At 34.7% G+C, this 23,300-nt stretch overlaps 5 protein-coding genes across 9 annotated transcripts; 3 read left to right on the forward strand and 2 right to left on the reverse strand.

Annotated features, from left to right (window-relative positions):
- The first annotated feature begins 207 nt into the window (after positions 1-207).
- On the forward strand, positions 208-2,389 carry LOC147534455 (uncharacterized). Its single transcript, XM_086650882.1, has 3 exons — positions 208-586; positions 907-1,068; positions 1,928-2,389. Exons 1-3 carry the CDS (start codon positions 359-361, stop codon positions 2,165-2,167), a joined length of 630 nt encoding a protein of 209 aa, XP_086507008.1. The 5' UTR covers positions 208-358; the 3' UTR covers positions 2,168-2,389.
- A 1,935-nt stretch (positions 2,390-4,324) lies between these two features.
- LOC147534456 (G-type lectin S-receptor-like serine/threonine-protein kinase At2g19130) lies at positions 4,325-5,428 on the forward strand. The gene is made up of 2 exons (XM_086650128.1): positions 4,325-4,771; positions 5,000-5,428. The coding sequence occupies exons 1-2, from the start codon at positions 4,325-4,327 to the stop codon at positions 5,426-5,428; spliced, it is 876 nt and encodes a 291-aa protein (XP_086506254.1).
- A 4,202-nt stretch (positions 5,429-9,630) lies between these two features.
- On the reverse strand, positions 9,631-11,512 carry LOC147534457 (Nucleotide excision repair, TFIIH, subunit TTDA). Of its 3 annotated transcripts, none has more exons than XM_086648109.1 (3): positions 11,415-11,512; positions 10,343-10,398; positions 9,631-9,978 (listed from the first exon to the last, which is right to left on the reverse strand). In XM_086648109.1, the coding sequence occupies exons 2-3, from the start codon at positions 10,375-10,377 to the stop codon at positions 9,801-9,803; spliced, it is 213 nt and encodes a 70-aa protein (XP_086504235.1). In that variant the 5' UTR covers positions 10,378-10,398; positions 11,415-11,512; the 3' UTR covers positions 9,631-9,800. The 3 variants fall into 3 exon arrangements, with proteins under 3 accessions (XP_086504235.1, XP_086504236.1, XP_086504238.1); XM_086648110.1 differs by having other exon boundaries at positions 10,343-10,399; positions 11,410-11,480; XM_086648112.1 differs by lacking the exon at positions 11,415-11,512 and adding an exon at positions 11,129-11,212.
- A 1,922-nt stretch (positions 11,513-13,434) lies between these two features.
- On the reverse strand, positions 13,435-18,332 carry LOC147534458 (protein cornichon homolog 4-like). Of its 3 annotated transcripts, none has more exons than XM_086649503.1 (5): positions 17,792-18,332; positions 15,690-15,871; positions 14,371-14,493; positions 14,201-14,279; positions 13,435-13,721 (listed from the first exon to the last, which is right to left on the reverse strand). In XM_086649503.1, the coding sequence occupies exons 1-4, from the start codon at positions 17,864-17,866 to the stop codon at positions 14,246-14,248; spliced, it is 414 nt and encodes a 137-aa protein (XP_086505629.1). In that variant the 5' UTR covers positions 17,867-18,332; the 3' UTR covers positions 13,435-13,721; positions 14,201-14,245. The 3 variants fall into 3 exon arrangements, with proteins under 3 accessions (XP_086505629.1, XP_086505630.1, XP_086505631.1); XM_086649504.1 differs by having other exon boundaries at positions 13,435-13,718; positions 17,792-18,318; XM_086649505.1 differs by having other exon boundaries at positions 13,626-13,718; positions 14,216-14,279; positions 17,792-18,253.
- An 837-nt stretch (positions 18,333-19,169) lies between these two features.
- Positions 19,170-22,602, forward strand: LOC147534459 (proteasome subunit beta type-1). Its single transcript, XM_086648173.1, has 7 exons — positions 19,170-19,448; positions 19,539-19,646; positions 20,052-20,133; positions 21,020-21,149; positions 21,236-21,378; positions 21,463-21,549; positions 22,251-22,602. The coding sequence occupies exons 1-7, from the start codon at positions 19,399-19,401 to the stop codon at positions 22,323-22,325; spliced, it is 675 nt and encodes a 224-aa protein (XP_086504299.1). The 5' UTR covers positions 19,170-19,398; the 3' UTR covers positions 22,326-22,602.
- The last annotated feature ends 698 nt before the right edge of the window (positions 22,603-23,300 follow it).

Here is a 23,300-nt window from a genome sequence, read left to right on the forward strand (position 1 = left end):
AGGTACTCCCAAATAAGTTAACCCTTACATGAGAATTTTATATAGTTTGTTAGGAATAAAAAATATTGTATTTGTACATTGTCATGTATAATGAGTCGGCATGTTTAATAAGTTTGTTTGGGCATAGTTTTAACATGTTTTCAATAGCATAATTTGCGTGACGGCAAGCAGCCGTTTATCAGCACATGGCATCCTACACGACTTCTCGTGGTATCCATAGAAAATGTCTTGGTTGAGTAACCTCCCAGAACACTAGATAGCTAACAGAGATTCGGGTCCCATTTTCCATGTTACTTCAATCAAAATGATCCTTAGGCATAAATCAGAATATTAAATCTTAGTCCTATAGACAGCTAAAATGGATCTTGTCGTAGGAGTGGCTCGAATTCTGGATAGCAACTTCCTAGGTAATTGCTACTGTGAACTGTACTCCCTTGAATCAGTGAAGTTACTGAGATGTGGCTTCATACTCAAATGGCAACACATAGTATCTTACTCGAGAATGAAGATCATAATATCAATACTTGACAACTATAATTATAATTTTACACTTTTGGTTGATAACGAACTTGTCTTCATACTCAAGGTTAGCGTTTCACCAATTGAAGTATTTCACTAGATACTAGAAATCGTCCTAATTTAGAATCATTACATAAATACTTGAGAGCAAAATCATAATATTACATTTCACTTTCTCATGGACTTCACCACATTATTGGAGCTTTCCTAATTTTAAATTTTAAATTTTAAATTTTAAATCATGATAATCAATTCTTGAGAGTTAAAATCATAATATTACATTTTTAAATAGATCCTGCAATTGTTTTAAAATTGTGAGCAATTTTCTGGTTGTCAAAGTCCTCGAGGAAATTCTTCCTGATCTGTCTTGTATTACTTTTCTCGTAGGGTCGTTTTGAGATACTCTCTTTGTCTGGTTCATTCATGCCTACTGAGAACGGAGGAACAAGAAGTCGATCTGGTGGAATGAGTGTCTCTCTGGCAAGCCCGGATGGCCGTGTTGTAGGGGGAGGAGTTGCTGGCCTATTAGTTGCTGCCACTCCGGTGCAGGTAAAATTGTCATTTTTTTGTTCGAAGTTTTCTCAGAAAAAATAGAATTCTTCAATCACTCGTTTTCAATCTACCACTGAAAAATTGGGATACAAATTATTGCTTTGATATTCACTAAAGAAGTGGATCCAAGTGGCTAACATTTTCTTTTTCTAGAAAACTTAAAGGTTATAGGGATAGTTTACCTGCAGCCAGCTTTTCAGTACCCTTGCACCATGCCTATTTGTAGGAGATTTTCATCAGGATGTCTGATTGTGTAAATCATTTAAAAAAAAAAGAATATTTCATTCTAAAACAATGATCACAGGGCTGGTCTCGACAGCTTAATTTAGAAAAAAACTATGGGGTTCAAAGTAATTGAACATGGTATGATTTTTTATGAGTATGAAGCAAATGGTGAGCAAAGATGTTCAAAGCCTAGCTTCTAGCTTATAGCATAATCTAAACTCTAACGCACCAACGACTGATGATCAATAAAACATGGATCTACTCCTTAGTATTCTTTGACCGTGTTGGATGTAGATACTTAGATATGCTCTGGATGCTAGCAGTTGCTTCAGTGGATATAAATTATAACGTGAGATTAGGTACTTCACATCTTGGTTTTTGCACATAATCGTGTTAAGGGTTAAGACAGTAAAACAAACTCTAGATTAATGTCTTCCGCATATAATGTAACAGTGGCTGACCCAAGAGTAATTAGTGTAACTAAAAGATGTAAAGGGGGTACTAACTAAGATTACAACATATTCAGTGTACATCCATATTTTTCGAATTTTCAGGCTGGCAGGTAGAGCTTATTTGTCCATGTTACATAGCTTGTGATACTTGTTAGCTTTATGTTTTGTATGTAAATCAGGTTGTGGTGGGGAGTTTCGTCTCAAGTACTATACTGGAGCAAAAGCCGAAGAAGGCAAAAGCTGAGTCTATATTTTCTGCAACCCCAGTTGCTGCTGCAATTCCTATTGCTACTGCAGAAATGGATGAGAGCTATGGTGTTCACGGACATTACAATCCGACTACCTCTAAATCAACTCTAGCTTTTTCATCGTCTTTCCGTGGTGATAACTGGACTTCTTTACAGTCCGTACATATCTAGAGGAATTCAACTACTGATATTAACGTTTCTTTGGCCGAAGATTAATTTAATGTGCTGCCAACAGTCTGCTTTGTCTTTCTATCGAGTTTCAGGTTACTGACTGACCGAGATCGTTCGCTGATACTGTTCTTATTTTATTTCTGAACTTCCATATGTATTAAACTTATGTTTCTTCTTACTTGCCTGTAGTTTGGTCCTCAAAGATGATTTAGGTTGTAGTGATTTTGAGGTTTTTGAGCCAGATTTACTAAAAAGAAAATTTTCAAGTCATCCTTTATCCTTGATATGAAGGACCCTACTTCCTAAGGCTTATGATGTGATTCTAGGGTTTATGTTGTTACCAGAGATGGTGCCACTCATAGGCCAAGGTTCTCCGCTACCACACCTGCCTCTGAAAATTAAGGTCCACTCATAAAGATCGAATGAAAAATGAAGTGTTAAATATGCTACCTAATACCTATTCAAATCCTAGTAACTAGTTGTTTAGATTTTTCTTGGTTTTACTTTACCTATAACTATTTCATTTTACCTAAATGAAAAGTGATTTGACTTGTTTGTATATAAACAACAAAAGTTTATAAATATTGGAAAATTTAATTAAAAAAAAATATACATCTACCACAACTTTTTTTATTAAAATTTAATATAGAAAAATAAACAACATAATAGATTACCCTCCCACCTCACTCCCTCAAGGGTGTCCTTTTAAAAACACCCCTAATTTTATCTGCCACATAGGCATGATGGTGTACAAGGGAAGGGATTAAGCTGGAAAGTATGTTTTTCCAAAAATAAACCACCACCACCTCTATATTTATATCCACGTTCCCCCATAGTATTTAATCTATTTTCATATAAACATTTAAACATTGAAAAGAAAATATAATTACTTAATCTATTTTCATTTTTTTCTCTCCTTTGTTTTCCGAAGAATGTAAAGTAATTGTAGCCGACTTCAGAAACTTTGGTCACAAAAATTTAGAGTTGTTTAAATACCACTGACCAAATTTTTTGACTTTAATGCACATAGATTACTTGAATTTAGTTTCCTCCAACATCTAATTTTCATTCATTTTTCCTTTATTCTTTTTGTATTGCACACTAAATTAACTTTTACATCCTTTTTCTACTACACAATAAGTTGACCCTTATACCATACTTTATATAGCATTTATGAATAAAATGAATGGTACATGTCATGTATAATAGGTTGGCATGTTTGATAAGTTTGTTTAGACATAGTTTTCACATGTTTTCAACAACATAATTTGCGTGACTGCATAAGTAACTTGTAGAGTCATTGAAATTTAATGACTCCACAAGTCTAATCTTAAAAAAAAAAAAAAAAAAAAAAAAAAAAAAAAACTTGTAACGAAGTTGCGGAACATGTCTACACTTTTTAATTGATAAAAAATCTAATTGAGACTATGATATAAAACTCAATGTAGTAGGGTGAATCTTTTTTTCTTTTTCACATTACTTTCCTATGTTATCAGGGGTAAAAAAAAAATAGGATGGAGTAATGTTGTAATGCTTATCCTAGTAAGAATCATAAAACATAACGCAGAGGAGATATGACTTACATAGTACTTTTCTTTTTTTGAATTGTTCAGCGTGTGCCTCGAATCCTTGACCTCTGAGGTGGAAGATTATAGTTCTTACAACTCCAACCAAGGATTCAATTAAGAAAAACTTCTAGATATTTCATGAGCTTAAGCTATAAAATTTAGGTTGAATTAGTCAGATTTCATAAATTCAAATGAACCTGTATAAAGAAGCCAATCGACAGAGGGAAATTAGAGAGGGGAAGATAGATAGATAGAGAGAGAGAGAGAAGACTTTTAAAGACCAGACAGATAACAGAGGGGAATCGCTTGTTCATAATTAACCAACACCACATAATAGAGGAAGAAGACCCAACTCTCTGTTACTGAATTTGACTCTTCCTCATCACAATTTCTTCACAAAAAAGATTGAAAATTTACTGTCTTCTCTCTGTTTTCATTATGCATAGAGATGGATCCCAGAAACAAATCACGGGTTTTCTTTCTCTTTCTACTATTTTTCTTTTTCTCATAAAAACTCACCTCACAATTGCAGTTGATATCATCTCTGTTGATGATTCTCTAACTGGAACCAAGCAAATTGTATCTAAAGATGGAATCTTTGTTCTGGGAATCTTGGTACAAAAATATCCCAGATCAAACTGTAGTTTGGGTAGCAAACAGAGAAAAACCCCTCACTAATTCAACTTCTTCAGAGCTAAAATTCTTAGAAAATGGTAATTTAGTCATCTATGATCAATCAAAAACCCAAATTTGGTCAACCCAAATTTCATCAAACAGTTTAAATCCATCTGAAGCTGTTCTTGGTGATGATGGAAATCTTGTTCTAAGAGATAAATCAAACCCAACTACTGTTATTTGGCAAAGTTTTGATCATCCAACAAATACATGGTTACCTGGTGGAAAACTTGGATTTAACAAGAAAATAATCAATCACAAAGCCCAATTTCATGGAAAAATTCTGAAGATCCATCTCCTGGAATTTACTCTCAATTTCAGCTACATTTCGAATGATAATGAGAGCTATTTCACTTATTCTGTTCATTATAATAAGTCTATTCCTTAACAAAAAAAAAATTATAATAAGTCTATTATTACTAGAGAAGTTCTGGATTTATCTGGACAAATCAAAACGTATACTTGGTCAGATTACAACCAACAATGGAATTTGTTCTCGTCTCAACCTAAAGCACAATGTGATGTTTATGGTATTTGTGGATCTTTTGGTACTTGTAATCAAGATACTTTAAATGTGATTGTTTACAAGGTTTCAAAGAACAATCTTCTGAGAGAGTGGAATCTTAGCGATTCGACTGGTGGGTGTGTTAGAAAAAAAACATTGGCATGTCAAAACAAAGATGCATTTCAAACGGTTTCAAACGTGGTATTACCCGTTAAACCTCAAACTTCAGTTGTTCAGAGTTCTGATGAATGCAAATCGGCTTGCACAAAGAAATGTTTGTGTAAGGCTTATGCTTTTGCAAATAATGGGTGTTCAATATGGGATGGAGCTTTGTTGAATCTTCAAAGCTCTGGTGGTGGAGACAATCTCTATCTTAAACTTTCTGCTTCCGAAGTCAAGACATCTAAAGTTCCGGGGAAGAAAAGCTCGGTAACTTTGGTTGTAGTAGGTGCATTGATAGGTGTTGTCGCAACTTTATTACTTGCTTTACTAATCTGGAGATGGAAGGTATAAACGGTCTCGTGGAACGTCAAAGACGGTCGAGGGTTCTTTTGTGGCATTTACATACAGAGATTTGCAAAATAACATATACAATCTCGATGAAATTTTCCCTCTTGACGTAAGTTCGTGTCTTCTCAAGAACAATCGGACAACATGACCAACTAATCTAGTCTCTGAGTGATAAATTAGTCGTTTATAGTCTAAGATTAAGAAAATTTTATCTAAGTTAAATTAGTTTGAAATTTTGTTAACTACATTGCAATAAAAAAAAAGTAGTTTAGGCTTTACATTACCAAATAAAGAGTCCCAAATAATGAAATAAATTTTAGCACTTAACCACCCAAGTCCTCAGCCATGCTACTGTGTCCTATAGACTATTATAGCCGATCCCATGATAAAATAGTTGATGTTTGTCTGTGACATTGCCATGGGAAAGATTATTCTCAGCCGTAGTAGATAACATGTAGTAATTAGTATGCAAATATGTTATGGCGCCTATCTTAGTGGACTAATTTTTTACATAAGTCGAGCATTTTAGACATAAAACAATTTAATAACTTTAAATTCAAGTTTTGAGATTTTAATTCCCACCTAACAATCTACTGTGATACAATTGAAAGTGAAAGGATTCTACAATATTCTCAAAAATTTAGGACATATCAGCTTTAGAAATTAAAAAATTTTACAGACATACCATTATCTTGTTCATTAAAGAACAACTATGTATTGATGTAAATAAGAACTACATATAAAGCATTGATAAACCTAAATCCTACCAAGTTATGGGATACAGGTTTAATTCAATAAAGAACAAACAACTAACGAAGGCGGTTCAATTGAACAATCGAAAAATCAAAATCCACCAAAGTTTTACATACGCTCCCCGAGACATATATGTTCATAATGGAAATTGGGTGTGGAAATTTAGTTCATGATGTTGTTCAATTTTCCAATTTTACCATGTCCTCCATTTACAAATAATTATATTTTAGTGTTATTTTTGTAAATAATTTGTTACCCAAAATTGACTTGCTTAACACATAGATTTAAATTTAGTTTCCTCCAATATCTAATTCCCTTTAGTCCCCGTTCATTTTCCTTCATCTTTTTGTATTCCACAATAAATTAAGGCTTTTGGTATAGGAAGAGCACTATTTAGTAAAGGCAGTGCGTTAGAAAAGTCAATTTATGTATTTGCTCTTCCTTTACCAAATTAGTTTAAAGAGGGCGTTATAAGGATCATTTAATAAAAAGTGCCAAAATAGAAGGACTTCAATAAAAATTAATAATAAATCTAATATTTTATTCACTTGTAGTTTCTCTCACATAAACAACCAAAACTCTAATATCGTCACTACTATCAACATCAACTTAAACGAAGTTATCGACATAACAAAGACATTTATAATGAAGATAGTATGTATTAGGTAAAGAAATAACATTTTCTTATCTTCCTCTATGGTTGAACAAACGTTTTAGGGTTTAGGTCGTTTTTTTCGCAAAGAATTTCGGTTGGATCGACTGAAAAAAAAAAGTAACAAATTTCGGTAGGGTCGGGTGAAAAAAACAACAAATTTCGGTCGTAACGGCTGAAAAAGATGACAAATTTCGGTTGGGTCGATTGAAAAAGATAACAAATTTCGACGGATCGCGTTGAAAATAGTAACAAATTTCGGGTGAGATGGCTGAAATTAGTCTGTTTTTTCAACCGCTCTACCGATTTTTTTTTTTTAATTTTCAGTTGGTATTCATGAATTTTTATTTTTGCTAAGCGAAATTTCTTTTTATATAAATGTCGCTTATATATTTTTCGAGTTACATCCTTGTTTGTATTCCTTATTACAATATTTATACTTGAAATCTTCAAAAATTACTTTAATTAGTGTTAAAACCCTAAAAATCTATGGAGAAATCAAACAATAACAAGAATTACAAACTCTCTATGGAGATGAGCGTCGTGTTAGTCATCTAGGGTTTTGGTTTCTATCTCTATATTTTTTTTATAGAATCAAACAGATTTAGGACTTTTCTCCTTTTCAGGATGTTTATCTCTCTTCTCTCTCGAAGATTTTTAGTCAAACAGGAGGATACCCTCTTCTCTCTCTTTTGGTCCAAAATAGTTTGATGGGAGGGACCAAAGTATAAATTTGGGTTATTTTAAAAAAAAATGTTTATCCCTCCCTATTCTAAAAAGAGTGCTCTCCCTATCTAATGCACTGCCTTTGCTAAAAAATGCTCTTCCTATACCAAAACCCTAAATTAATCTTTGCATCCTTTTTCTACCACACAACTTCATAAATAACTAACCCTTAAATCAGACTTTTATACTCCCTTATCATGTAGAATAAATTATAATAAGTTTGTTTTAGCATAATTTCAACATGTTTCAAAAGCATAATTTGCACCACTGCAAGCATAACTTGTAACGAGGTGGGAGATATGTCTAAACATTTTAATTGAAAGAAAATCTAGAATGAACTAATCTAGATAAAAACATTTGTCTATTCTTATTATTAAAGATAAAAACATCTAAAATGAACTTTTTAAAGTAATATTACCTAATGTTGTAATGCATAGAGTAAGAACTAGAAAACGAGATATAACAAACATATGACAATGTAGTGAAACAATATGATCACGACTTGTTCACGTATTGGCATTAGTGTAAGTGTGTAACAAATGACTGCAACATCCATGCACAATCAAGAGTTAGAATTTGCTCTATTAGGAATAAGACGTACATTTTACCACCCAAATGAAACAGACTCATTTGTTCCATGTAGGTTTTAAATATTTCTTGATCTTATTCTGTCCCTCAGTCGGTAATTGAGTTTACTAAACCAAAGTAACTGAGAAATGAGTTTACCCTTGCATAAACTGGAACAGTTGACTTTCCAAATGTGTTGATCGCACATGTACAACCTTGACAAAATTTCCCCTCTTGATGTAAGCTGGTGACTTCTCAAGAACAATCCAACAACATGACCAACTAATCAAGTCTCCGAGTTGTATACCTTAGGTTAAGTTTTTTTCAACTAAATCTTTGAAAAATATAAACCTATCTTAACAGAGTTTCAAGTTTAAAAATGTCCGGACTTTGTTGATTTCTAGGATGTATAAGAGGTCTTATATGAGTAAATTTGTTATCGACTACTATAGCTAACCACAAGACAAAGTAGTTGATGTTTATCGGTGACATTGTAATGGGCAAGATTGTTCTCAGCCCTAATAGTTTGTAGTTGGTAATTTGTATGCAAATATATTATGGCCTATCTTATTGGACTAAAGCTAGTGGAGAAGCATTTTTAGACATTCAAAACAATTTAATGACTTCAAGAGCTTTTGTTGAGTGTCTCGTTAAGAGCATCTCTAATACAAAACTCAGAAAAGTCTCTATCAGTCCTATGTGTCAAAGTCTAAATTGAAATTTTCAATCCTAAATCAAAAATAAAATTAGAGATCCTCAAATTTTAGTGTCTATAATACAATTCTCTAAAATTGCTTCTTTTGCTTATATAACATGATTAGTTTTTTAACTAAATAATAATTAGTCATTTTGAATATAAATATGCATACCTGATTTCTATTTGCTTAAATATTAAAAATGATAAGTTAGATATTTAGAAGTGTCTCGAGAACAAAATGTCCTCTCTATGAGATACCTCTGTTGTAATTTAATATAGCCACATCATATTACAGATCCAAATTGAATTTTATGTTGCAAAAACGTCAAAAATTCTACATTACACTCCCAATCAACAACATTTATTTATTTTTCTAATATTGAAATTAACCTAATAGATTGAAGATGGAAGACAAGGTATTTTAGGGTTTCATTGCTTCAACAAAGACAACAAAGTGAAATAATATGATTATACGGACTTGTATACAAACTATTTTATTGGCACAAGGGGTATAGGAAGGACTTTTGGAATATACAGAATCATGAGTTAGACTTTGTTCTATGCGAGAAAAGACATATTTTACCACCCTGTCAAAACAGACTTCTAAACATTTTCAAAGCTTACCTATGCTAATTGGTACTTGACCCCCAAATTAAATTGATAATCGAGTTTACCCCGGCACAAACTGAAACAGTTGAATTTCCAAACGCTATCGCGCATGTACAAGCTCTCTCTAAGAAACTTCCCAAGATGGATTTACATGTCTCCGTAATTGTAGCATTATTGTTCCTATCATACCCTGCAAAGATATTCCTTGCGACTTTTTTCCACACGTTTTTCGTTAGCTTCTGAAGAAATAAAATGATGCTAAATAAGCATGACATTGTTGAATTAGGTCTAACAAGAGATCAAAGTGGTAGTTGATGCAGCATTATTGTTCCTAAAATTCACAATAATATATTAAAGAAAACATATACGGATTAAGCGGGCTTTTCGTAAGAATTTAAGTCTCTAAATTCGGAAATGGCGCTCCTGATCATTTCAGTAACGTGGGGTTGCACAAATAGGTGGGTGCTGTCTAACACATGTATTATGAACTTCTGTGATGCAGGAAGAGTAGCATTCATATTGATGATGAACTGCGCCATCGGTATGTCACTGCAACAGAGAAATCAAGTGACAATTAGGTTTTCCATTAAGGCCTCCTCGTTCACTCTCTTGTCTCACAAAATTCATTTGTTTTCGGACATAACAAGAGAACCCTAAGGAAATAATGTTTAAAAAAAGTAGAACCAATAAAATATCCTTTTTTCCATAAACCAAACTTTCCAGAGATTCATGTGATCTATATAATTGCTATGTGGTCTAAAAGGTTGAAAGTAATGACGAATATAACTTGATAAGTTCCTAAGATAGAGAAGGGACGGTTGACAGTAGCATATGTCATTCAATGAAGATTAGCGCTATATATCAAAACACATTCTCTTGAATGAAGCAGCATTTTCTAACTAATGCAACTTACCATGAGATTAAGAGTCCTTTGGTGGCATTCACCATTTTTGGAGTAAACCTTCTGAACTGCAAAGAAAGAGGAGATATAAGAACGATTTCTTAGATGTGTAAAACACCAAACAAAAAAGAAAACAATGGTTATGTGTAAGATATGAAAAAAGATTTACTTTAGTTAGCCCAACAGTACTCTGTGAGACCACAAAATGGAAAGGTATAAATAAGTTGCAGCATGAATATGGAATACAGTTTAAGCGATGACTTTGACATGAACAATAGTATAGTTATCGAGTATAGTTTAGTTCATCCACTGGACACTTTAAAGGTGGTGATCAAAACCACCCATCATCCCAACCACAGTTGAGCTATCCTTGGAGTGATAAATGATAAATCATTAACTAAATGAGACCGTCTCCTCTAATGACTCGGGAGGCAGTGAGAACTTAAGTTCGGGAGAAGATCTGTCTGGGAACTGAAAGACATATTGGAGACAAACCTAGAAAATATCACTTCGTTCACGTAGGGAAAAAAGAACAGGCGAGATAAACTTAGGAGAAGGAGAATTGTTTTCGCCAAACCTTTCTATTGGCCTTATGGTGAACCAAGCATTACCCTTTTCCAAGCTTGGCTAGGTTAAATAAACTCATGATTGTAGACATTTATTCTAAGCATTTCAATTTAGTAAAAGAATCTTCCTTCTAGCATTTCATCAAACAACTTAACTAATAATGTTGAAAAACTAATTCTTCTAAAATCTCAAAACTTTTAGTAAGGCAAAAACATTATTATATAATACAACCTAAGTTAGAGTGAACTTGATAATCCTAAATTCCCAAAATTCCTCTCCAAATTTTGCATCAGTGTTTCAAAAACAACAAATAGTAAATGGAATTACCCATTCGTAGTTAATCTAATTCATAAAGGAAGAAGTAATAAATTACATCAATCAGAAAAAACCCTAACGAATCATTCTCAGAAGAAAAAAGAAGATTCAATAGAATAAATAACTAAACTTCATCTGTATGAACAGACTAGTGGAAGGAGAAAACTGTGTTAACTTTGAATGTTATGAAGATGATGCTTACCTGATTGATTCGCCGTAATTGATCGCCGGTTGAAGGAGAAGCGTCAAGCAAGTCGAAGACTCCGAATCTGTCCAAGGAACCGTAAGAAAGTACCTATCTTTCTCCTGCGCAAAGGAAAAAGTGGGTGAGGCTAAGAGCACCCGAAAATTGCTGTTAGCGCCCGAAAAGGAGATTGACTAAGGTCAATCTTCTTTGACCCCAAACATCTATTGGCGCCCGCACGGATAAAAAAGACATAGATCGACCCGTCCGAGAGTCAAAACAAGGACTGGAGACTCAGGTCAGGTGTTTTATCCAAATTTGACCAAAAGCACCCTAATTTGGCTATTGGTAGGGGTGGGAAGAGGATACGACCCAGAAGTTTGGGCCGACACAGGCGAAATGGTGATTAGGTTGGTTCTGATTAGTCGGGTCGTATGTCTCTCCCGTTGGCCTGACCAATTGGAGACGCCCACATCACCATTGTGGTTAGTCTCAATTTGGAGGTGATTTAACATTTTTGGAGTGAGAATTAGTCTGAGAGTCTGATATCCCATCCGAAGCACCTAAAACATAATGAAAAATAAGTAGGCTATTGGAAGCTTGAGGAAGGTTACCTAAACATATAACCTTGGCAGGACAATAGACTGATTTATTAGAGCCTTTAGATAAGAATATATAAGATAGCTATCAGTCTAAACGATTTTTTTTTACCACTCTTCAATTTCCGAGTTATGGACAATTTTGTCGAAATTTTATCCAAGTTTTGTTCGTTTTAGTCCTTCAGAAGTAAATCTTGAATCCGCCACAATTTCTCCCTACCTAGAATCTTAAGATCGTTGTCTTACACCTTAGGTATATGCCGAATTATTCTTTGATGTGCAATATCTATATTGTTACATTCTTTTTACACCAGTCAATGAATGGTGTTGGTGCACATTCTAAGGCATTATATCAACTTCTATTGGAATAAAACTCTAACCCAATTGAAGTGCCATAACTCTACCACTATGTGCAGGGAGGGGAAATCAGACTTACTCCTAGGGCTAAGAAAGTGAGCCTCCAGCAGGAATATGAGTTTCCTCAGGAGCAAGGAATGAAACTTCGGTTTCGGTGGAAGTTTCGGTCGGTCCAAAAGTGGAAACGTTTCGTGGAAACGTTTCGGTCTGTGTGGAAATTTTACAAATTTACTGAAATGTTAGTATCCTTATTAACGTTTGTTTAGTATGAAAGGTTAGTATCTTAGGGGTCTAATATGCAATAAAAAATTAAGTTAGCAAGCTAAATTGAATTATTCACTTCAAATTATCCTAAAACAGTTAGATTAGGGGTTAATCTGCAATAAAACGATTACTTTAGGGGGCAAATTCAATTATCTTTTGACTATTTTGTTAGTTTGAGGGGCTATTTTCACTTAAGAACTTGTTCAGAGGTTAAGTAAGAAAATCACGTCTAAGGTATACAAAATCAGGTACTAAAAACACCCCTCGAAAGTGTTATTAGCACCCCGCAACACTTTAGGTTATTGAGGAAAGGGGTGCCAATCAACTTTTTTGGGGTGCTTTTAGAATTATAATCTTAAAAAAAAATCTAAAACCCTAATCTCTTTCTGGTTTCCACTTCAGCCGCACTTGTCTTCTTCTTCTTCCTATGAAACCAGAAACCCTAACCCCTTCTTCCTATGAAACCAGAAACCCTAACCCCTAAAATAGCTCTTAAATCTGAAACCCTAGAGAATAATAAGAGATGAAGAAGAAATTAAGAAGACATGATGAAGAAACCAAGAAGAATATGACGAATCAAAGAGGTTTTTTTTTAACTTTCACTTTCTCTTTAACTGTTTTGATATTTCTAAAAGTTTCGGTCGAGATCTCGAATATTTCGACGAAATCTTGCACGAAATAGTTGTAAGCTCCATTTCGTGCACCTAATCTCAAAAAACGAAATATTTCGGATTTTTCGACCGAAATATTTCGATTTTTTATTCCTTGCTCAGGAGAGATGACTAAGAAGCATAATTAGCTAAAACATGACATTACTGTTTTTCCAATCATAGATCTCTTCAATTAAGATGCCCATGCAAATTTAAAGATAAAATATGAATTCACCATCCTTACAACTTTAGACAGTAAAAAGAGGGTTAAATAAAGGATGAAGAAAATGAGAACCATAAGATTAAGAATTATACAAGAAAATCAGCAAATAACTTAGTATGGACGGGTACGAAACTGCAGGAGCACCAGATATCTAATTAACCTTCCGATGACCTCGAGACGCCTACACCTCCGATCTCCAAGATTTGTAAAGAGACCTTCCAAGTTGTTTCTGCTACAACGAAAACCAACCTCGGTAAGCATACATACTGGGTACTCGATCAACATCTGTTTCAAAATTTTAAAACTAGCAAAAAATTTTGTCGGAGACTCGAACTCTCAAAATACATCTGTTTTCAGATTTCAGGTTCTTTTAAGGATTTTGTTTCAAAACTCATCTTGAAAACTACTTCGAGATAAAATGTTTTATTGGATGTTACTTTCTCTGTGTCGTTCATCTTCATAGAGAACGAAAGATATTTGGGTCATGAGTAAATGCAAAACGCCACGTTACTTTCGGTTGAATTTTGAGATCACTCATTACATGTGAGATAGGGCTGAGCTACAACAAATGGGGCCTAAAAATTAACGCCCATTTGGCTCCATATAGTGAAAAATTTGTCTATTTTGACTCCCATATTTTGACCAATAGACTGTTTTGCCCCCAAACTAGTGAGCTACAACAAATGGGGCTTAAAATCATTTCATACTTACAGGAGTAACACTTAGGTGATGATAATAGGCAAGCGGAATGTTTCGTTACTCATCATCTTCCAATACACTATAAATCATCCTACAATGAGTATAAACAAAAAAAAAAAAAATTAGATCCAACAGTTCAAGAAATAACTTTTCAGTATCAGGATGTCTCTTGTTATACGTACCAGAAGAGGGAGAGAAAGAGCAAGATAACTAGATATACTAATTTAACAAGCCGTTGTTTCTTTTCCCAATTGAGCTGGTTGAAGATCTCGGTAACATCTACTAAATGGTGCCTTCTCATGTACCTGATCACAATAACGAACCAGAAATTGGTTAGAAAAAGAATTATAAAGAATATGCTCAACTGACAGAATTTAAATTAAACCCATCAAAGAAAAGAAAACAAAATGAAAATGATTTAGCCCATAGCCTTAGGTATGGGTTTATTTCTTTAGTACAACTGTACAAGAGTCAAGAACCCCAAGAGGCCAAGACATCTCAGATACCAAGAATATAGATTGACGCACAGTATTTGTTGGTGTCTACACCAACTGGAGAATGGATAAACATATCATCGCCAGGTAATTTGTAGCTATTGATCGATGCCCATTACTATTGCTACCAAAGTTTCATATTTGTATAATCAGAAGAAAGCATCTGATTAAATGTTTTACAAGTAGCCATACCATTTTACCAGTAGACAAGTAATTGCATCTGAACTGCCTTGTCAATCCATGAACTCCGATTTACTTGGAGACTTTCTAGTCTTTTGGTTGTTGAAAACTTCTCTATGATAGTGCTTATTACATCTTTACAGAAAGTAGATATTTCTCAACTTGGGTTTCCTTAATTTCCTCTAGTTTTATAGTTTGTAAACTAGGTTCACATAAATAAACAAGAAACACTCCAATCTATCGGTCATCGGTGAGGCTCGGCTTGATAAGGAGTGAGTTTTTGTGATTATTCGCGATCAAAGGTAAACTTTGATCTTCTCTCTTTAAATGCAAACATATTAACAAGTCATAGTTAGTTGGATGAGTTTGACATAAATTGGTTTGACGTAGCCTCGTTTAGAAGTATTGAACTACAACTATGGGCACCCTATTTCGCTAAATTCGTGTGACCTAAGTACAAATTAGTTTAAGCACAAGAAATTAAATCACCGCTCCCAGGGTATGAGAACATCAATATTTGGTAAACGAGCCCAAACAGATCCTAAGCTGTCATGTCTTGACATTGTAATAAGACACATCAAAGTTGAATAGTCACTAAAAATTTAAAAAAAACAAATCAAGTCCGGTTCTCCAATTTCAAGTTCTTTTTAACTGTTTCTATATAATGGAGAATGTCTGCTAACTTTTAAATTTAAAACAGAACTGTTTCATATTCACAAATTTTTCATTAGTTCATTAAACTACATTTTCTTTAATAAGGTTTTTAATTGTTCAGATTAGTTTCTATATGGAAATGCAGACAGAAATATGAAAGGGAAAGGACTTACACTCTCACGTTGTAGTATAGGCACGGCGTGCATAACAAGAACATACCCCAATGCCCTGATATGAGAAAGAGAAAACACAGAACTCCTTGTGCAATAAATTCAGGCAACACCACACTGTTTACGCGTGAAGCTGAATCGTATGGGTTGATATAATCAAACTCCAAATCTGCTAAGCACATGAGCTGCAAGAAGTTCTTTCACAAGTTAGATTACCTGATTGCACACTGAAAACGGAATAACTAAAGAAGCAGGCGGAAAAAATAATACACGATGCACAAACAATTCTAGTATTAACCCTTTCGTTAAAACAGGTAATTTTCGAGGTACTGTGGAACTATTGTCGTTTTTGTTTTTATAGTAGGAACCAATATTTCATACCTAAGGCAGATCTTTAAAGATACAAATGACATGAGCAAGTACAATGGGAAAGGGACTTCCACCCCTTAAACCCAGCAGAAGGAAAAAAGTTAGGCCAATCATTGCCTAGTCGACCAACATAAGATGAAAAAATGAACAAAGTTTATTTTTTTGGTCTTAACAAGTAGCGACACTAGGAAGAGGATAAGCCTATGCTTGGAAAGACGGTTGTACTTGTGCCTAGATAACTTATCTGTACAGAATATGCATGAAAAATGGAGGATAAACCTATCTATTACACTAGCAACTCGTGGATAGGAGGAACTATCGCTAAAGCTCCACATTACTGGTGAAAGCTGAGGGATCGTTCCACTAGTTGGTTGAATTGAATGAACTAAATTTATGGGTAAAAGTGAATTTGGTAGTCATATTACGCTGCCTCAAATATCGACAAGAATCTCTCTGAATTTATTCCATGAATCCATTAAATACCCACTAGGCAACAATGAGTTGAAGAGTACTCGGGCATGCCACAAACAAAGAATGAGGTACATATTATTATATTTACACCTACCAGGCTATCTAATACTCACTAGCAATCATACTCAGTGAGCATGCCACCATGATTTTCTTTTGGCACATGAAATGTCTTGATTATAATATATACAGACTATATAAAAAACACGGATAATCAGATGGTTCACTTCTACTACTTAAAGATGTGGGAACGACACCGAATAAACAAAAAAACTCCATATGGTCCCTGCGATTAAATTCCCAAGTAAATGGCTAAGTTGTGGTTTACACTTTAAAGTTAGTTAGTGATATAGTTCACCTCTTTTAGTTCACATCTTGCAATATAATAGGAAAACTAATAAAATTGTAATTTTCAGTTTCAGTTTCAGGAAACCAGCTTCATCTTAAAGTTGAAATATTCTCATCTAATTTGTAGAATCTAATAGATAAAGTTCCATAGGGGTTCAATGAAACCATCTCTTGCGAATAAATTCTCTCTAAATCTTTATATCAAAAGCACTATAAGCAAGAACTAGAACAATTCTTTTTTGATACTGAACTTATGAAGTCATAAACAAAAAGAGGGGACATTTCAATTATTTTGTGTTGAGAGTGCATCAATAACGGTTTGCAACCCGAGAAACCATTTCCAAAATCTCGGGCTGACATGTTTAATTAAGTTTGCCCTAGTCTTAATGTCTTATAATGGGTTGTTATCAATGTAAGGGGTGTGTCCAGTTATCGGTTTTGGGGGAGACTGGAGACAGAGTTAGAACTTAGAAGTGGGTACGTGCTAGGGTTTTAGTGAGTTACAAATACTAAAACCCTTAAAATAAATCTCCGTAATCTTGTTCTTCATTCATTGTGAAAACCATTACGTAATTGTTCACCGCGGAGTAGGTCTCACCAAACGACGTAAATTTCTTGTGTTTTGTGTGACTGTGACTGTTTACTTCCCTTTCCCAATAACAATTTGCTTCTGACATTGCCTGAATTCTAATTCTACATTATCACTTCACACACATCTAATAAGAAAATTCTATGTTTACAATTTCCAATTAAATTAAGTTTCTTCACAAAATCAAACGAGGATAGAACAACAACAACAACAACCCAATCTAACCACCCATTACACTAACTAATAAACATGATTTAGCTATTTCAAATAAACAAGAAGATCAAACTAATCTTTCAAAACATAATACCAAACAAGAGAGAGAGGGGAGAACCTGGTAGACGAGAAGGCCTAAAAGAGCGATGAGGAGAAAGAAGGCCAACAACCATACCGTCAGATCGAACCCCATCTTCCCCCCCACCACTTTCTCTCTCTAAGTTTTCGATTTCGTATTTCCAATACCGCCGATCCCGTTTAGAGCGAGAAAGAGGAGATAAAAACTAAAAGAGAGAAAGAGATTACTGGTCGAACACTAACTATCTCCACCACCACCACTGGGTTCTGGGTTTGAGGTATTTTCTTCCCACTGTAGAACTCTACTCGATGACCAAGATTACTACTCCGACGTTGGTACTGTATTAACTTTCTATCACCAAGTTGAGAGAATAGAACTTCAACAAAAAAAAAAAAAAAAGAAATTGAGAGAATAGGAAAGTACCGACCAGGAAGAGGAAAGTACTTGAGAGATTAAGCTGGATCTATCTTAAAACAAACCAAAAAGTTTGGACTCTTGATTATTTATGATTTGGAGTTTCATCTATATATACAAGTAAGTTATGGTTCGCAACGAGTTGTGCTGACACGGCACGCTTGTCAAAAGGTTTGTAGCTTTGGTACACCAGAAGAACCTATTGTATTTGTCAAAGCATGAACAAGTTTGTGTCGTAGGCCGGCCAAACTTCTCTTCGATCTTAGTGCGGGAGTTGTGGGTAGAGGTAGACCACCTCGAATTTTGTTGGTTCAATGTTACGGTTTAGAAGATTGTACAAAATTTAATTTTTTTTTTCTGTTGAACTTACAAAATTAAAGTTTGTGATGTGAAAAATATTAACTCTTCACATGAATTTGAATAAGAGATTTTCACAAAATTCTTATGGCCTCTCAATTTTCTTTTACTAGAGTATCCTACAACGGTTTCAACAAAAAAAAAAAAAGAGTATCCTACAACAATTTTCTTTTAACAAACAAAAAAGTGTCCTTTCAACAAAAAAAAAAAAACAAAAAAGTGTCCTACATCAATTGGAGTGTTTCATATAGGGTTCCAATGTGGCTAGTAATGACACTTCAACTTTGGTAACAGGTTTTCTAGGAATGTGCCTGTGGGGGCTATTGTGGCCAAAATCATGGCACACCACGGTCTATTTTGATCGCAGTGTGCAGTCCCAACATGTCAGTAAATGAGTTGTGTTGTTTCAACATTACTTCTAAACGTGTATGAGTTTCTGGTGCAAGAATTACTAGAAGATGTTACAAGCCAAAGTCTACTCCAGACCTACACGACATCGATGGTCTTCATTTTCGAGTCAAGTTTATTTCTCTTCTTTGGTAGATTTTTTCATTATCGATGGACGATTAATTCTTATATAAGTCTGAAATAGTCTACTTTCGTAGTAGTCTCTTCTATAATTTTTCTTCTCGTCTGCACTCTAGTCGTTGTGAACCCACCACTAGCCCCACCCAAATAGGGAAGGAAAAAAACCATGGATGACCCGTCTAAATTAGGTTCAAAGGGCTGGACTAGCAGCTCACTCAACCTTATTAACCCGTCTTCACATTTCTTGAGTTAAAAGCAATCCCCAATTTTCATATACAAAAAGAACGAATTCAACCTCGACCTACTTTCTCCATTCTCTCATCTTCTCTCTCTCTTTGGATCCCGTCATGTCTCACAAGCAGCAAGCTAACTTCAACCCTTACGACAACAATGGCGGGTTAGCTCTTCTTCTCTTTCACTCTCTCTTTTTGACTGAATCTTTCTCTCTCTAAGTGTAAGTGGGTTTTGATTTGTTTGTTTTCTGCAGAACTTGTGTGGCGATCGCAGGATCCGATTACTGTGTTATTGCAGCTGATACTCGGATGTCAACTGGTTACAGCATCCTCACTCGTGATTACTCTAAAATTTGCCAATTGTACTCCCTCTCTCTCTCTCTCTAACTTGTGTTTAGAACTGGCGATTTAGACCAAAAAATGCATAAAACCCCCATTTTTTTCTGTTGTTTTGATGGAATGATTACTGACCCTAGATTTTATTATTATTTAGTTATGTTCATTATCTGGGGTTGTGATTGTAAATTTGTAATACAAGAATTGGGTCATAGTATTTTTTTTTTTTTTTTTTGATGTGTCATTTGAATAGAAGAGAAGGAACTCCTATCTTATTACTTGTAGTAATTATAATATGAAATCAGAGAACAGTGAACTTACCTTATTGATCTTACTACAAACTAATTTAGGGTTTATAAATATTGAACCAATAATGTGGGTTGGTACTTGATTACTATGGTTATAATGATTCTATGTTATTGACATTTCAGGGCAGACAAATGTGTGTTGTCTTCCTCTGGGTTTCAGGCCGATGTGAAAGCCCTACAAAAAGCCTTATCGGCCAGACACTTGGTTAGTGATCAAAAGTTCATTTGCATTAAAGGTCTTGCACACAATTGCGACAGTTTTTTGCGTTCAGAATAAGCTAATCTTTTAGTACTTTGATGGGTTTACATACTATTACTGTAATTGGAATTTTTTGTATCTATTGCCATGAATATTCCATGTTAAAAGTACAAGTTTATAAATAAAAGATGAAGATAATAGTTTATAAAATCAGCTCTACCCTGTTCAAAATTGCGGCTAAAAAGATACTTTATTCTATGCTATAAACTAGAGCCATATTTAGTGTAAAACCCAGAACAAATTAACTTGATCCTATCACACAATATAACTGTGTAAGATTATTAGACATATCATGTAGTTCTTGTTAGTGTCAGATTATTAATAAGGATATATAGATGGTTCTTTTGGATAACTTTAGAGCCTAAAAAGTTGAAGGTCTTACTCCAGTAACTGAGATATCTTGAAATAGACAGGCCGACTAATTCGTAAAAGAAAGTAGAAGTACCGACAGTACACACATGAGAACGAGTCCAAGGAAAGAGTGTTATTACAGTTCCTCACCGGATGCATCTGTGGCAAGAACCCCGAGCAGATACATCGTTCTTGGACTAGAAACTCCAACTTCTTTTGGACTCACAAATTCCACATCTTTATAATTGTCAAAATTTACAGTATTTACGATTGATGGCTCCTCAAAATATGTTAATTCCAACTCGTTACCAATCATGTTAGAACCATAATATTAGAGGTGAAGGAGGGAGTATGTTTTAACGTGCCACTGTCCCATGAACAAATATATTTAAATTCAAAATCTAACACCTTGTTTAGATTGATTTTTATCTGTTTCTAGAGTCTCAATTGTTGCTACTTTATCTGCTTTGTGGTGGTTTAGATCTACCAGCACCAACACGGGAAGCAGATGAGCTGCCCTGCAATGGGTCAACTTCTCTCTAATACCCTCTACTACAAACGTTTCTTCCCTTACTATGCTTTCAACGTTTTAGGTGGCCTCGACAATGAAGGTGAGTAAATTACCTTAAACCCGATATCTAACTTTTCAGAGTATATCTGCAAGTTTTCTTATACTTTTCACAAAACAAATTTTCAGGGAAAGGCTGTGTTTACACGTATGATGCTGTGGGATCCTATGAGAGGGTTGGGTACAGCTCTCAGGGATCCGGTTCTACCCTGATCATTCCCGTTTTGGATAACCAACTAAAGTCGCCTAGTCCTCTCTTATTACCTGCCAAGGTAAAACTGATATTGCTATCTAGACCTTTGTTTTGATCCTAAAGATTATTCCATTTCAACTAATTGGCTACTTAAAATGTACAGGATGCTGTAACTCCCTTGTCAGAGTCTGAAGCTGTTGACTTGGTTAAAGATGTTTTTGCATCTGCAGCCGAAAGAGATATATACACTGTAAGTTTCTCGCTACCCTTTCGCATATAGTTTGCGATATTTGAGATTCTACTAGGCATTTAATTAGCATATAGGCACAATACCACAACACAGGTGATATAACAATCATCGAGAATTTTGGAGACAATAAGGAAAAGTCATGAGCATGCCGCGTCAAGTATACATTATGAATTAAAATCTCGTATAGATTATGCTTTCGATAGTAGATATACTTTGAGGGATTGTTGGATATTTTACCAAGAAGTCTCAAAAGTGGAAGTGTGTACTATCCTTCCACGCGTTCTGAAATCAGTAGTTTCACGAGTAAAGGCCTGCTGCTCGCTAGTATAACTATGCTTCTATTCTTCTTTCGGATTCTTTTTTATACGGCATTATTTAAATCAGTTTGGCTAAATCCTTTGTTGGTAAACTGTGGTAATTAAAAAGCTCAATGAAAATGAATTCAGTTAACTTTCCGTTCATCCAATATGAACTATATTACATACTCGTAACTCGTAAGCAACTAAAATCCAAACTTAAAAAACCAACCTCTTGATTTTTTTTTTTTTTATGTTGTTTTCGCTGGCATGTGTTGTCAAGTTTCTTCTTTGATACCACAAACCTGTTTAGATTACGGGCAGTAATTGGTATTTCGTTATTTATACTTAGTGTCTTTCACTGTTTCCCTCGTCTTAACATTTTTAATCTATGTACTTCTACAGGGTGACAGGGTAGAAATCGTGATCGTAAATGCAGCAGGCATTAGACGTGAGTACGTCGAGCTTAGGAAAGACTAATCCAAAATATCTTCAGCTGCTGTTGTTGCTGTCACTGAAGCGAATGCATCGGCATTGTTTCAAAGTTTTTAGCTTTTAGAGGAACAAAATTTGAATTCCATCACTTTGTCATTATAATGTTATGGGAAAACATTTGCTGGCCCCCAACACAGAGTTTCAAAATCATATATGTACTGATACAGTGATACCTCTAAGCTTTTGAAACTTATGAACTCATGCTCTTATTGCGTAACAAGCAACATATTCGATCACTAGCGGAATGATATTTGTACTACAAGAGTAGGAGTGCGGTTAACCTTCTTCCCTTTAAAGCATTAGTGCTTGTCCAGAGTCAGCTTTCTGAGCACCATATCTCTAGTGACAGTGACAGTATCTAATCATCTTCCGGAACACTAATATATGGTGGAAGAATCTCACTGAGGATGATAGAATTTTAATTAATTTAATACAAAGACTAAAAACAGTCACCACCACCTACTGTGGTCAAACATCTTCATCTTCTTATTCACCATCAACTATCATCTTTTTCTTCACCATCATCCACCACCACCTTTTTTACATCCTCCCCTTTGGTCACGGAAAACCATGTCCCTTTTACATCCTCCTGTTTGTTTCACCCTATTCCTCTGTTGGTGGAAGATATTGCCGGAGGCAAGGGGAAGACCCATTTGTCTCAGGCGACGAAAAAGAACCTTATCTATTATTCTAGTGATTGTACATAAAAATGGTAGCTCTGCCCTTTCTCTCTCATTCATGATTATACGAGGGTCCGTGTCTGTCGGGCTAATCTCAACCTATAGAGATAAATTTGGGAGATAATCTTAGCCCATTCATGAGGAGGGTATATTCTAGAAAGGATACCATCTTCTTTTATTATATAGATTTCTGTCGATTTCTTTTCTTAGATTCTGACTGTTCTTAAAGTATACACTCTCCATGATTTTGACAGTCATAATGTTGCATCCATTATTTGGT

Source organism: Eschscholzia californica, unplaced genomic scaffold (genome assembly GCF_041429995.1).
Source record: "Eschscholzia californica isolate CP2 unplaced genomic scaffold, dmEscCali1.0.p SCAF_6, whole genome shotgun sequence".
In the NCBI taxonomy this organism is placed as follows: Eukaryota; Viridiplantae; Streptophyta; class Magnoliopsida; order Ranunculales; family Papaveraceae; genus Eschscholzia; species Eschscholzia californica.

Bases quoted from the DNA above. Each gene is read 5' to 3' on its own strand.
- LOC147534457 (XM_086648109.1), bottom strand. From the start codon at position 10,377: ATGGTGAATGCCACCAAAGGACTCTTAATCTCATG. The intron at 9,979-10,342 runs GTAAGTTGCATT...TCTCTGTTGCAG, and splicing joins AAAGGACTCTTAATCTCATG to TGACATACCGATGGCGCAGT.
- LOC147534455 (XM_086650882.1), top strand. From the start codon at position 359: ATGGATCTTGTCGTAGGAGTGGCTCGAATTCTGGATAGCAACTTCCTA. The intron at 587-906 runs GTTAGCGTTTCA...CTTTTCTCGTAG, and splicing joins AACTTGTCTTCATACTCAAG to GGTCGTTTTGAGATACTCTC. The intron at 1,069-1,927 runs GTAAAATTGTCA...TATGTAAATCAG, and splicing joins TTGCTGCCACTCCGGTGCAG to GTTGTGGTGGGGAGTTTCGT.
- LOC147534458 (XM_086649503.1), bottom strand. From the start codon at position 17,866: ATGGGGTTCGATCTGACGGTATGGTTGTTGGCCTTCTTTCTCCTCATC. The intron at 15,872-17,791 runs GTTCTCCCCTCT...AACTTCTTGCAG, and splicing joins TAGGCCTTCTCGTCTACCAG to CTCATGTGCTTAGCAGATTT. The intron at 14,280-14,370 runs GTACGTATAACA...TACTCATTGTAG, and splicing joins CTCTTTCTCTCCCTCTTCTG to GATGATTTATAGTGTATTGG.
- LOC147534459 (XM_086648173.1), top strand. From the start codon at position 19,399: ATGTCTCACAAGCAGCAAGCTAACTTCAACCCTTACGACAACAATGGC. The intron at 20,134-21,019 runs GTTAGTGATCAA...GTGGTGGTTTAG, and splicing joins CCTTATCGGCCAGACACTTG to ATCTACCAGCACCAACACGG. The intron at 21,550-22,250 runs GTAAGTTTCTCG...GTACTTCTACAG, and splicing joins CCGAAAGAGATATATACACT to GGTGACAGGGTAGAAATCGT.
- LOC147534456 (XM_086650128.1), top strand. From the start codon at position 4,325: ATGGAATCTTTGTTCTGGGAATCTTGGTACAAAAATATCCCAGATCAA. The intron at 4,772-4,999 runs GTTCATTATAAT...ATTGTTTACAAG, and splicing joins AGAGCTATTTCACTTATTCT to GTTTCAAAGAACAATCTTCT.